The sequence below is a fragment of the Typopeltis vanoorti genome, chromosome 11 (assembly GCF_054136105.1).
Source record: "Typopeltis vanoorti isolate ZY-2024b chromosome 11, IOZ_Tvanoo_1.0, whole genome shotgun sequence".
NCBI lineage: Eukaryota > Metazoa > Arthropoda > Arachnida > Uropygi > Thelyphonidae > Typopeltis > Typopeltis vanoorti.
In genome coordinates, this window is record NC_143559.1 from 60,085,774 (window position 1) to 60,101,133 (window position 15,360).

General features: G+C 35.7%; 1 protein-coding gene across 1 annotated transcript; it reads left to right on the plus strand.

Annotated features, from left to right (window-relative positions):
- The first annotated feature begins 4,116 nt into the window (after window positions 1-4,116).
- On the plus strand, window positions 4,117-15,360 carry LOC150101626 (WD repeat-containing protein on Y chromosome-like). The gene is made up of 4 exons (XM_090399859.1): window positions 4,117-6,535; window positions 6,707-7,146; window positions 9,335-9,586; window positions 15,169-15,360. The coding sequence occupies exons 1-4, from the start codon at window positions 4,117-4,119 to the stop codon at window positions 15,358-15,360; spliced, it is 3,303 nt and encodes a 1,100-aa protein (XP_090255985.1).

The following is a 15,360-nucleotide window of genomic DNA, read 5'->3' on the forward strand; positions in this document are numbered from 1 at the left end:
TGTCGACGGCGCTGTGTAAAAATGTGGTCAGTAAGAATGTGTGCACTAGATTTTTTGCCTGAAGAGTTGTGAACGAGTAGAATGGATTGCCTGAATTAGTTGTGAGTGCCCTGACAGTGAATGAGCTTAAGGAGAGGTATGATAAGATTTGTGTGTATAAACGTTAGTGTGGGTCTCGTGAGACGAGTCTCTGGACTCCATGAATATGCTATATAATAATAGTAAAAATAATTTTTTTACTCCATTCAACTCATTAACTTTATTATTCGTACCTACTTATTTACATTATGTACAAGTGTACATATCAGCATACAAGTACTTTCACATAAGTTATACACATCTGCAATATAATCTTATGAACAATGAAACTTGACAATTTTACAATTTTACAATTCTGTACTTGAAACCTTAATATTACTACTACTAATAATAATAAAGGATTAGAATATCAGGACTGACGAAGCCTGGAGTCTTGTTGAAATGGAGTTTGCATTCGTAAAATAAGGATGTCTCAATAAAATACTGTTATATGTCTGGTACTGGCATGTAAGAATTTTTCTCTTTTTTTTTTTTCTCATTTAATCTATTCGAGAAAACCGTCCGTAGAACCCATACCATTTCAGATAATAATATAACATAAGAGGGTGGTCTGAACAGTTCTCTGCCTCGACCATAGATGGCAACACTATCGGCAAGTTTTTTTCTAAGTTGGTACATCTGTCATAAGCATCCATGTGAAATTGCAAGTCATTCTATCAAGTAGTTTGTTTTATACAGCTGTCAAAAGCAAAAGTGTTGTCTGTATTCCTTGAAATGGATAAAACTGAGTATCGTGTGGTTATAAATTTCTTTGTAAAAAGAAGGTTTAAAGCCAAAAGATATTCATTCGAAGTTCATGGACACTCTTCTCCTTCGTTTTCGACAATTAAGAAATGGGCTGCCCTGTTTAAAAGTGGCCGTATACCAGCCATGAAGATGATTCACTCGAAGGACGTCCAAAAAGTATAACAGCGCCAGAAATCATTGATCAAGTGCGATCAACTGGCTAGTCAAAGTGCGTGAAATTGCTGAGACTATAGGCATTTTAAAAGAATGTGTAGAATATATTTTGCATGAAGAATTGCAAATGAAAAAGCTTTGCACAAGATGGGTACCGCGCTCGCTCATAGCAGATCAAACACGCACTTGCGTGAAAATCTCTGAACAGCGCTTAGAGCGTTGAAGAAGAATAAAACTGATTTTGTGTGTCGATTTACTACTATGGATGAGACTTGGATTCACCGTTACACACCAGAATCTAAAAGCAGTCAAAACAATGGACAGAAGCCAGCCCGTTGTTCAGCGCCAAAGACGACAAAGTCGGTTCCATCAGCAGGAAAGGTCACGGCATCGGTGTTTTAGGATGCTAAAGGCATTTTTTTATTAATTATCTATAAAAGGGCAAAATAATAACCAGGGAATATTATTCCGATCTTTTAACCAGACTAGACGCAAAATTCGTGAGAAAAGACTTGGTTTGCAGAAGAAAAAATCATATTTCATCAGGTCAATGGACCAGTCCACAATTGTTGGAACATCTACCATATTCCCCAGATTTGACTCCCTCTGACTTCTATCTCTTCCCAAAACTAAAACTCTTCCTCGCTGGTCAGCGTTTTTCTTCCAGTCAAGAGGTGATTGCAGCTATAGAGGGATATTTTGCAGATCTTACTGAGAACCACTACAGGGATGGGATAATGGCGCTGGAGCATCGCTAGAATAAATGTATTAGTCTTAAGGGAGATTATGTTGAAAAATAAAAATAATTTTGAAATTATAAATTCGTTTTTTCATTGTTAGGCTGAGAACTTTTCAGACCACCCTCGTATTTCGGGTTAAGGGCTCTGAGGTGGCAATGGTTGTCTACCGCACTCTCCTTACCGCATGAATTTTGAAATCATCGATGGCATTAGTTTAGTCCAGCTATAGTGATAATTACGGATCGGAACTGGGCGCCTTCCATCTTAAATTGTCAGATAAGGCTGAACGGTCTCGTCTCATGTATTTGGAAGTAAAGGGTGCTACTGGATAAGAGGAGTGTAGTAGCTTTTTTCCAGAGCAGCCACAGCCATAGAAGGGTGGAAAATAACAATAACAGATGAACTGTCTCATATAAGGATGGAGATCTATAAAGACAGCCATTTATACATTAAAAATTCCACGGAGTTTCTTGCAAAATTAAAATTTAACACTTATTTATGAATTAACTATGTAAACATAGTGAAAGAGCTTCCCTGGAAAATTTATTCATAATTATTCTTTCAAGCGCTTTTTCGAATATTTAGAAGAAGAAAATCTTTTAAATCTTCAGTTCTATTCAGTGGAAACTGTTATTATGGTGTCCATTGACATTTCTGTCATTTAACATCTGAGAATATTTATTCACAATATCAGTCTGTTTCATTAGAATTAAGTTTTCGTTTTCTATTGGAAAAATCTGTCTTTTCTTGATACGAAAGAGGAGTTAAGGGTTAACGACAATGCTTTTTTTTTTTGTTAGAATGACCTGGATTCGAATCCTGTCTAGAACTTGGTGAACGTTTATAAGAACTTTTCAACTGAAAGCGATTTGAACTGTGAACAAAAGGTAAGAAGAAACACAAAAATATTCATTTATTCATTAAGTAACTGAATTTTCGATTAGTGTATGCATTTTTTCTTTAATAATTACATAAATTATTAGTTTTTCTTTCAACAAAGAAAATGTCATTGAATTAAGACTTAAATTTTATTTTACTATTTTAATTTAATGAATTCATTTATTTTTTATTTTTGTGGTATGAAGGATAACATATTAAATGATTTTTTATACTTCAACTCAACATATAAGTTTAAATGTTTTGCCAATTCTGTTGTTTACCAAGAATGAATTTTTGAAAAACAGGAAAAAAAAAAAATAACAATCTTGCTTTATTTGGTTATTTCTTTAATTATATTTTTTTCATAAAATTCAGAAAAACACTCAAAAGAAAATGGAAATATGGATAATCATGGAAGTATGAAAATCGAGCCGTGCCATCAACTGAGTAAAAAGTCTTACTTTTCTAAATAAACGGACTTTTTTCAAAAGGCTGTCAGACACGATATAGTTTAATGGAAGTCTTAATTGAAAATAATTAATGGCACTATAAGATGTTTGGAAAAATTTAATTTCCAAATGTTACATGTCAGACCAACAATTATTAACAGTGAGCAGTATATGAGCTACACTGGTCTAATTTCTTAAGACCCACTACCTGCCAAATTATCTTTGGCTTTCTTAACCCTATTTTTTTTAGGATTAGTCTTTTTAGGGTTAATCTTATGATTAAATATATTTTAATTGCTACGTTGACTGTTATTATTTGGAATAACTGTCGAAGCAACTAAGACTACAAGGTCACAGTTATTAGGTATGTAAAACGCGTTTTTTTTTTTTTTTTTTTTTTTTTTTTTCCCTGGTCGGTTTCCCTGTTTTGCGTGATGAAAACCCGAGTTTCTGGGAGGAATAATTCTCCACCTCCAAATGAAATCTGCTAACTCATTGTCGATTGAAAAGCTTTAATAAAGTATCTTCATGTTCTAGATGGTAAATTCAAACCTTGGTCTTTCCAATCAAAGGTCACCTTTGATACGAAATGAGGTACGGAGACTGCGTTGCTGTGGTTAGCTTTTCTGTTAACTCTGCTTATAATAACAAGGACAGTTATCTTCTTTTTACTAGTACTCATTTCTAGGAACCAGAAAGTTATGGTGAATGAGTGACTCTTAAAAAAATCACTTAAATAAGAATATAACAACTACTGACTTATCATTAATAAATTGTTGTGATGCATTTTTGATTCACTCGAAACCGGTCACAACACAAAGACACAATAAAAAAAAACGTTTAATTGTTTTTGCAGACATACATTATCTTCGTTCCCTTTTTTTACATTGTTGAGCAAATTCAGTGCTGTTTTGATGAACAATAGTAATAATTAACTTGCACTATTAGGCATAGTAGATTGACATTGTTATATTTAAGTCTCCTAAAGAATAATAGACCGAACATTTATGGAATAGTTCTATAATTATTAATTCAAGTATAGATTCACAATGTCTAAGACAGAAGCTACAAAAGACCCTCAATTAGAAGAACTGACTCTACCAGCTGGTATACTAGATCGATTAACTATGCATCACCTAATGCAGCTTCGACAGGTGCTTGGTGATATGGATACAGAAGAACTAGGAACAATAGAAGTCAATCAGTTTATTCTAGCCATGCAAACTGTTTTAGAAGATGCTGCCAACATGGAAGAACTCAGAACTTTCTTTTTAAAGGTTGATGCTCGCGGTATTGGTACTGTGTCATGGATAGAAGTTATGTATCATATACTTCGGATCTATAACAAACGGGATATTTTGGAATCACGACTTGATGTTCTCCCGTATAAATCAAGGATGAAGTTGGTTAATTGTTTTAGCCATTCTCATAGCATTAAACGCATTACAGTTTATTCAGCTGTTCCGGGTATCCGAGATGATACAGCAGGTAACTATGTGGTTATAAGTAAATCCGGAATGCTAGCTTATTTCACTAGAGATTTCAAGCCAGTTGCTACTCTACATATTGAACAAGAAGGGAAACAATCAATGCAAGTGACAGCCATGGTATGCATGCCCAATATGCGGATGATTGCTGTTGCTACCACTTTATGGGATATCCGTTTTTACGATAGCAGTCCTGCGGAATTTGAGAAGCATTTTACAATTATTGAATGCCCGAGCTGTGTAATGTGTCTGGACTATAATTCATCAGCGAAATATAAATCAACGAGTGCAGTGCAGCTTATTTTAGGCGACACCCGTGGAAATGTAAGCCTCATCACTTTAAGTTTACAATTTTTTTGTGATTTAAGACGTTCTCTGATCATGAAAGAAGCTATGTCCCGTATTTTGTTTGCTAAGATCGTAAAGAAACAGATTGAGGGTCTGGATATCATATGCTTTCCAAAAGTGCATAGTGATTGGGTTCAAAACGTAAAGTTCTTAAGCGCCATTGAGGTATTCATTTCCTGCTCAAAAACTTCTAGAGATGCCCTGTTCATATATGACATAGCCAAGCAGCACACTTACAAATTTCATAGTAGGCTAGGGATTGTTTGTTTCGATTATATGGTATCTGAGAATTTTATTATCACTGGAGGACTGGACCATGCAGTTAAGTTGTGGAATCCATTTGTTAGTCCCAAGCCTAACTTCGTCCTTACTGGCCACATGACTCCTGTAATGCAAGTGATGGCTGATAATATTAATAAGCTTGTGATTAGCATTAGTCGAGATAAATACATAATGATATGGAACGTATTTCGCCAGTTATGTGTTCAGACCATCAATTGCAACAATGGATCTCTAGGGACCACGGACATCACGGCTGCTTGTATTCATCCTGAAGATGGATGCATTCTCGTTGGAACTTATCAGATTGGAGTATTTGAAGTTCAAGTAGAGGATATAAGGGTGAAATGGAATACACACAATGCTCCAGTGTGTGCAGCGTTGTACAACAGTTTGTTCGAGTACGTTATTACAGGCTCTTATGGTTCGGAGATTGCTGTGTGGAGTTTAATCAAAGGAACAAAAATTTTTGAATTCAGTAAAGCTCATACAGTAATTCGCGAAAAAGAAACATATCCGGTAAAAATAACAGCTATGACCCTTCATTCAAGTCAAAGACGACTCCTTACTGGTGGTCAAGATGGGATTCTAAAAACTTGGAATTTCAGTAATGGTCTTTGCATTAGAGAAGAAAAGATCGAGGACAATCGTGAAATTACTTCGATAGCGTCAGCCCATAATGATATCTTTGTAGCGGGATGGAATCGTCGTGTGATTCACTCCTATGACGATGGAATCGATACCTTTGTTAAAGTCTGGGATGTAAAACACGGCGATGATATTGAGTCGATTGGATGCTATCAAAACAAAATCGTAACAACCGTTTCCAACGATGGAGAAATTATAGTTTGGATGCGTGAGATAGGCAAAGTTAAGTTCCGCATGAGAGACGAAGGAAAGTTTTACGGGAAGAGACAACTTGCATCTGAATCCAAACCGAAGGACGCTGAGGAAACAGAGAAAGAAGTCCAAATGGAAAATGTTAGCACAGAGAGTCCACAAAGTATGCACAGAGAAAGCAGCGAAGAAAAAAATGAAAGGGAGGAAGAACTTACGGAAGACCACTCACCTTCTGAAAGTGTGGCAACAGTTCCATCTGCGGATCCCGATTTTGACCTAGCAAAGGAATTCGTTTTATCTTCTATTCCAACCATCAACCGAGTGCTGTTTCTCCAGAGTCGCAGAGTTAAATGGGATGTTGCCACATTACTTACGTGTGGAAAAGATGGCTATATACGAGCTTGGTCTATATGCCCAGGAAGTGGATTACTTGGAAAATTTCATGCTCCAAAGCGTCGTATTGATGGAGTAGTTTCCATGGCAACAGATGTGAACAATGAATTTTTGGTTACAGGTAAGTCAGATAGTTTATTAGTGTAATGTGCTGTGGACTACAGATCGCAACTGTAATATAGTTGAGCCGTAAAAAGATTTCTTAATTCAGCAGGTTTATTTTATTTTATTTTTGCAAGTTCTGTCCCCATTCCAAATTCAATGACATTTATACACCTTTCTTATCTTATAGGTGATACCTCAGGTTATATCAGAGTCTGGGCTTTGCAAAATTACTGCTGTGGTGATGATGCTATAGTGCACAGTTCAAGCCATTATTTGCAAAAATTTCCATACCTTCGTCTCGAGAGGAGAAAAATTCGTTATATTGGATTATCGGAAACTATTTACATACCAGAAGATGATACAGCTCCTCCTCGTCCAGCACTGTTGAATTGTTTACGCGCTCATCTGCAAGCTATTATGCACTTAGAGTTCGTAGATAAATGGGAAATGGTGGTGTCTACTAGCAGGGACTGCACAGCTCGTTTGTGGACTTTGGCTGGGGCTTATATTGGAACGTTTGGACAGGAAGAGAAATGGAATCTGGAAAGCCCTATACAGTACTCTGAGGATGATGTTTGTCCAATCCCTAAAGACATTAGAAGAATGGGTTCACCAACTACATTCAAGGCAAGAAAAATAAATTTTTACCATCACTACTGTTTATTCTTTTCAAGAATTATCAGTTCGAACATTTTAAATAAGTTTTATTATCAATGCTTGCACTGAGTGGTCTGTTAAAGAGGTGGATAGGTTTCCTCAGCAGAAATTGAAGATTTTCAGCCCAAAAAGGCAATGAGAGGAAATTTTAAGCGTTTTCGAATTTATTACAGAAGTGTTTTTTCCTCTCTTTTCTCTAGAAAAGCAAAATCTTCAGAGAACACGCACAACCGATATCTCATACTATTAAATAATTTTTACTATTTCGTCGAGTACAGCCTGAGTAAATAAATAAATACGAGTATAAACATCTTATGCTTTTACTCCTTAAATCGAGATGGTAGAATTATTTTATCCTTAGCTAAATTTTTGGAAATAGGTATGGAGTTAGTCTTCGCCTTTGTTCGTCACTGATAGTTGAGTTCATGGCTATCGATGATTTTGAAAGCTTCGGACGTAGATAGTTCTGCAGAAACTATGTCAAATTGGGCTCTTAAACCTTAACTTTCGCTTATCCATATTTCCGCTGCTTTCACGAAAACTTTAACTAAACTTTAATTAATTGGTAGCTAATTTGATTATTGCAAAATCTTTGTCATATTGTGGATCTTTTACGCAAATCCGTGAGTCTCTAAATTATAACGAGAATTTATGAAAGTGAAGTGGTTTCTTTTTTATATAAATTCCACAGTGTTCTCACACCCCACCTTGGTCACTGCAAATGATCTGATTGCAACCAAAATTGAGATATATTCGTGATATTTAAATAGACATTTTAAATAGTTGGTTGAAGCAACTAAAGCTATGAGGCCACTGTGTTACGTTTGTAAATTGTACGTGTTCTTACGATTATTTTGTCTATTTTGGGAACGAAGAACCGGTTCGAGACCATCGTTTATTGGAGTGTCTTGAAGTGGCTTAAAAAGTTCCATGTTTGATCTCTAGAGTAGTTCTAATCATTTTCAGAAAAAAATATCCGGATTGAAGCCAAAATGAAACCACACACGGATATGTTCTTTCAAATCCAAAATCCCAAATTTTATTGATCTCCTTCCAACCAGAGAGCAATCTATAATTTCGAAATCTTTTGTCACTGAATGAAACAGAAATTGAGACAGCCTGACAAAATTTTGGAAGGATTCTTAATTCGGACTTTTAATAATATCCATACAGCAGTAGTAAAATAATAATGCATGATGACAAATAAAATGAACGTAAAGAGTGTATTTGCATTTTGTGCAACGCACCTTGATAAAAATAGTATAACTAGCGAGCAAGCGACTAGAATTGATATAGAACTAATATGGGTCAAGGCAAAATTAGCACATGAAAATGAGCTAGAAAAAGGTGGATAAATATATTAATACTGTTTCTATTAAGCGAAGGGTTTGTCAGTTTATCGAAAGGTTTTTAATGCATGGTTCTTAGCTAATTCATCGAGTTAGCTAAGAACCATGCATTAAAAACCCTTCGAACCCTTAAAAACCCTAATTAAATACCAGCTCACTAGAAGATCGCATCCATGTCCATGGATGTTTGTGATCCGCTACCTGTTGATTGGAGATAGGGTACGTTACCCACGTTGTTAACTTCTTTAATTATATGCATATTTGTTTCCTGACAATTTCTTTTGTTTTCATCTCTAATATTATATAACACAAAACACATCTGTCATCTCCATACGCAATACAATACTATTTTTTTTTGTTTTATTTTCTAAAAATTTTACGTTTTAGATTTAGAAGTGAACAAAATAACTTTTTAATTGTTCGCAGTTACTGTTACCTTCTTAAATGCTTTTGGGTGTCATTTTATCATTTTTAACACAAAAAACTTTCTATGATATTTTTAAATTTCATTTAAATTATTTTATACTGATGTTATATGGTATTATTGAATTCTTTGACGTAAATATTCTTGAATATTTTCGAATAACGTTGAATAATATCAAACCATAAGAAGCGAAGAATTGGAAATTAGTACATATCAGCAAATTAGAATTATGACAAGAATTAACATTGAACTATTATTATATGTAAGGATTATGTACGTATCCTTACATAATCCTTACATAGTTGATTATAGAATTCTATAATCAACTATTCCATATTATGTAGACTTCTGTTTATGATAATCATGATCATATTTCTCAACGCAGGTCATCAACAGGGGCACCTGTCCTCGTTGGAACAAAAATTTTAAATTGCTTATTCACTACATAGAAACTGGCAGAGTGAATTATCCTTGGGTGAAAAAATTAAGGAAGGCGAAACCAAGTATGGATGAAACCGGAGCGAAAGAAGAGAAAAAGAAGAAAAAGTTAACGGATATACTTGGAAAATTTCATGTCACCAGACGGCACCATCATCCACTTCCTGCAATTGCTCCGTTTTATGAAATTTCCCAAGAGGTATGCGATCGCCATTTATATTTATATTGAGATTCTATACGCAGTAGCCACGAGACTGAGTTGAATTAAGTTTAAAATATAAGTAAAACTTGAATCTATACATCGTTTTATAAAATACAAATTAACAACTTAATCTTATTTTAATCCTACTCCTCAGAAGTTCAGCTTTATCGTGCGGTGGCAAGATATCAACAGCAGTTCTTATTAATTTAGTAATTCTTAATCTTATTAATACCAAAAATGATTCTTCTGTTAGCAATTATTATTTGTATATGTTTATTAGATATTCATATAGACTGGAAATTTTATTTACTAATGTTAACAAAATTCTAAAGTTTTTTATCTGACTAATGTTTGATGAGCATCTCAGTTAGGAGAAATGAGTCATTATGCACAAACTTATATAAATATTATAAAAAAAGAACGAAAAAATACGTAGATATTGCAAACAGCGAAATGCGTTTATTTCTTGCATATTTAAGATAGCACTCAAACAGAGGCCATTCGAAATACTACTAACTTTAATTTTTATTTATATTCGATACATAATCGTAATGAACATTAGGATATTCATATATATATATATATTATTTTTACTTTAAAATTATTTCCAACATCTTTTTAAAATCAGAAGCTTTATAGATCTGCATAAAATTAATTTAAGTATTATAGTAGCACATACAAAAATACATTTACTTTGTCACTAAATACCTTGCCAGAGAGCACCCAACCTAGAATCGACCACCTTTGACCTTCTTTGGATGAAAATATCCCTACCCAACTCAGTCAAATTCATATGCTGTCTCTATCGCTCCCCTAACGCGCAACCAACCACCCAGAGCTCTTCAATTTTCTCTCCTTAAAAATCGACTTTCTCCAGTTCCACTTTCCAAAACAGTGAAATCATTCTTCTAGGAGATTTTTAATGTCCACAACACCAACTGGCTTTCTTCCTCCAGCTGTACAGATCTTGCAGGGAGAGATGCTGAAACATTCGCCATCACCAATGACCTTACACGGTGAACATAGAAAGCCAGCTAGACAATTCTGACCACAACCTAGTGCTCATCTCCTCCCCCATGCAACAACGCTTATACAGCCACTACCATCCAAGAGTAGTCTGGTATTATAACAGTGTCAAGTGGGACAGCCACCGCAACTTCTATGCTTCATTCTCATGGTTAGACTACTGCTTCCGACCTTCCAACATGCACCGAACTCATAACCAAAGTAATTCTCACTGGCATGGAATCATATATTCCTCACAGTACTCTGACCTGTCATTCCCTAACTAATCACTGGTTTTTCAAAAGATGCACCAAGGCTGTACAAATGAAAAACCAAACGTACCGTGGCTCAAATCAAGAACCACATCCTTCTCTAGAGCTTATAACCAAGCTCGAAATAAATGCAAAAAAAAAAAAAAAATCAATGCTTCCAAAACAGAGTACGAAAGAGCAAAAAGCAAGAAATCTGCACCCTGTCCAAATGGCAGCCGAAACTTTTGGTCCCTCGCCAAAGCAATCGGTCGTAACTTCTGCCCAACACTATTCCCACCTCTATCATACCCAGATAGCTCCATTGCATCATCACCTACAGAAAAGGCCAATCTCCTGGCCTCACACTTTGCTTCTAATGCACGTAATTGAAAATGACAAATGTTTCCCAACATTCCAGTTGCCTAACATACAATGCCCACAATATCCTTTTGCCAGAAAGAGATCAGCAAAATACTGTCCAAATTAGACACAAAAAAGTCTCCCGGCCATGATGGCATCCCTGCAATTGTCCTGAAGGTTTGTGCACCAGAACTGTCTCCTGTCGTATATCGCTTATATATACTGTCTTACTCCGCTTGTATCTATCTCACAGCCTAGAAATTGGTCTGTATTCAACCCATTCCCAAGAAAGACGACCCGTCACTGCCGTCCAGCTACCTCCCCTCATCTGGCTCACCTCAGTCCTATCTAAAGTAACGGAAAAAATCATCAATTCCCAATTCCTACACTACCTCAAAGCTACCCATCTAATAAACGACCGCCAGGATGGATTCCGTATTTGCCGATCAACAGGAGATCTGCTCACATATGTCACCCATCTCTCTGGACAAATGCCATGGAGTAGTTTGGCGAATCTCAAGCGGTTAGACTTGATATCTCCAAGGCGTTTAACCGGATCTAGCACAAGGGCTTACTAAGCAAGCTGCCATCGTTTGGTCTATAGTTGGATTGCCAGCTTTCTGTCTGGATGCATACTATGTGTGGTGGTGGATGGCTCCTTATTTTCTCACCATGCAACTAATGCTGGAGTTCCCCAAGGTTCTGTCATCTCACCAACCCTCTTCCTACTATATATCCATGACCTACTTCAGCTTACCTCAAACCCAATACACAATTTTGCATACGACAGCATATTGTACTCCTCCCTTTCTTTTTATAAACCTTACTCCACACAACTCACCTCAACCTACAGAACAGCAACCACAACTGCCCTCAATTCAGATCTCCAAGCCATCCTCCAATGGGATTCAGATAACCTACTCAATTTCAATGCAAATAAAACAGTACTGTCTCATTTCTCATAAAAAAAGAACAATTTTTGCCAGTATTATTTTTGACAATACCCAAATTTCCAGACAATCTACGATTTCTTTTCTTGGAATTACCTTGACATCAAGCCTCTCCTAGCATAAACACATAACAACCATTGCATCCTAAGCTTCTAAAAAACTAGGATTTCTCTCTCCCTCAAGACGTTACTTCTCCCCTGAACAGCTGTTAACCTTATACAAATCACAAATCCTGAAGTGATTTTAATGGGAATATATTGATCAAGTGCATATAATAAACAACTATGTTATACCAACTAGTTTCATCAACTAAGGCTGTTGGCATCTTCAGGGTACATATCTGATGTAAGCCACTAAAAAGTAAAAAACTGTTACAAACTATAATCAACCGATTCCAATTATATTAAACAAAGAATAGAGCGCGTACAATACATGCATAGAGCGTGCATGATCTCACTTGTTATTTAGATACGTACTATAGTTGGTACTGTAATTCAGTTCTGGCCAGTTGAGAGATCTAATAAGGATCTTTCAGATCACGGGCAAGATTAGTCCTTGGTTCCTGTTAAGGTTTTATATGCAGCGGGCAACTGTTGTGGTCTCTTTAAAAATTCGGGAGCGAAAGTCCTCCTCTATGTAAGGAATTGTGCTTCTGTCCCAATCTATGGTATGGTTCATTCTTGAGAAATGAAAAACTAACCCCGATTTTTCTTCTCTGTTATTATTGACATCACCTATGTGTTCTTTTTGCCTAATTTCAAGGCTCCTTGAAGTTTGGCCAATGTAATTCAAGCCGCACGAGCAGGGTATGTTATAAACTCCAACCTATTTGGAGAAAGTATGGCTATCTTTTGGAGATCTTAAGAATTGTCTAATCTTAACAAGAACCAAGGACTAATCTTACTCGTGATCTGGAAGTCCCTTATTAGATCTCTCAACTCGCCAGAACTGAATTACAGTGCCAACTATAGTACGTTCCTAAATAACAACAAGTGAGACATGCACGCTCTATGCATGTATTGTAAGCGTTCTGTTCTTTGTTTAATATAATTAGAATCGGTTGATTATAGTTTGTAACAGTTTTTTACTTTTTAGTGCCTTACATCAGATATGTATTCTGAAGATGCCAACAGCCTTAGTTGGTGAAACTAGTTGGTATAACATAGTTGTTTATTATATGCACTTGATCAATATAATCCCATTAAAAGTCATTCCAGAGCTTTTTGGTCTGGAAATTTGGTCAAGAAAATTAAACGTTTTTTTAATACAAATCAAAAATCCGCCCAACGATCGAATACTTCTCCCACATATAGGATGGGGCCCCAAAAGCTCCTCAAAATGCTCGATTCAATCCAGAGGAGAGCAATCAGACTTATTAATGACCCATCTCTTACCAACTCACTGAACCCACTTTCGCAGGGACGATCGGTCTCTGCACTATGTGTTTTCTACAAATATTTACATGGCATGGAAAAGGTTCATCCGAAATAGCATCAATAATTATCTAAGTACTACGTTTGTTGGAACACGTGCAGCTGCTGCTCAACATCCTTACTTAGTGCACCTTGAACCCCACAGAACAAGTTTCTTCTTCTCCTCCTTCGTTCCTGCAACTGCTATACTTTGGAACAGTCTTCCCCCTTGATGTGTTCCCTAAGGAATACAATATACAGTACACTCATTCAAATCCAATGTGAACAAGTACCTTCTTTCACAATCCATACACGGTACTAATGTACTATGGGTTCTGTATGGGCTCAATATATATATATATATATATATATATATATATATCGTTTGCATTTATTACTTTTCAGTAAACTAAACTAAACAAAACAAGTGAGAGCAATGCCTTGTTATACGTAAAAAAACAAACAAACAGCCTGTAATGGTCTTCCTAAACGGGGAAGTTCTCGAGGTAACCAGTGATCTAAAATACCTAGGAGTAACAATAGATTAAAAATTTACTTTTAACAAGCACATCTCATATGCTGTCGGGAAAAAAAAAGCTTACAAATAGTAAACCTTCTAGTTAAGTCGGCAAGGATAAAATGAGGATTAGGTCAGTGAGCGCTAAAAAACATATTTACCTGAGCTTTGTTCTTTCATTGTATATTTATTACAGAGAGTCCATCATACAAGAATGCTGCTTGAATCCCCTCTGTTCCAAAAACCAAGCAGAACAACTTGCTATAGTTCATTCGCTTACATAATCTCCGGGAATTAGAACTCAAGTCTTCTCATCAAAAGACAGCAACAATTTACAGTAACAGGAGAAGCACTATTGATAGCATAAAAAACCAGAAAACGACCATATAGTTAAATTGGCAGTCCACATCTTAAACAGACTGTTGGCCACATACTTTGCGTCAGTTTCTGGACTCCATCCGGATGCCCCTAATACAACATCCGGAGACAAATGGCCAGTGACAAAACAGAGACTTATCGAAAAGTATTAACAGAATTAATTAAATTTGCCAATAAGATCAACTTCCAGTCGTTGTAAAAAATGTAACATAAATTACTCATATTGTATGAATTATATAGTGTAAATATATTATATATAAAAATATAAATATGAATATAAAGGAATATGTACATATAGACGTAAAAGGATAAATGTAAATATGCATATTGATACAAAAATATAAATATAAATGTTAATCAGTACTTGGAAGCTACATGTAATATATGCATTGTATGCAATGGAACATGTAGGAAATAAATTTCCTTCAGGGGGTTATTATTTGGGAGGAAAACGTAACAAAGAAACAACTGAGACACTGCCAGGTCTTAGTAGTAGTAAAAGTGTTTCATCAGTATGTTACAATATGTTACATCATGCACATTGATAATTGATGTAACATTGATTATTGTAACGATATATGGTAAGTGAAAATATTGAAATATTAATCCACCAACTATGTGCAATATTCGGATCAATGTTGGAATTTCGATTATATACTAACTGATTTTTCCTTGAAGCACCCTTTTTTTATTTTTATTTTTTAAGATCGATGTATATCAGCATCTGAGTCCTCCAGATTTGGAACCTATTCGTGAACCTGTTCTTTCTGCTGAGGCTCGCCAAGCACTTCAGAAACAGTTCATGATTGGAGCTAAAGAGAAACGAAGAAAAAGTAAGATTGTTACATTTGGCCAGAAGATCACATCAAATCGTAATAAAGCAGTCCGTCTCCATTAA

Coding starts and splice junctions, on each gene's coding strand:
- LOC150101626 (XM_090399859.1), top strand. CDS start 4,117: ATGTCTAAGACAGAAGCTACAAAAGACCCTCAATTAGAAGAACTGACT. Junction 6,536..6,706: donor CAATGAATTTTTGGTTACAG/GTAAGTCAGATA, acceptor CTTATCTTATAG/GTGATACCTCAGGTTATATC. Junction 7,147..9,334: donor GTTCACCAACTACATTCAAG/GCAAGAAAAATA, acceptor TTCTCAACGCAG/GTCATCAACAGGGGCACCTG.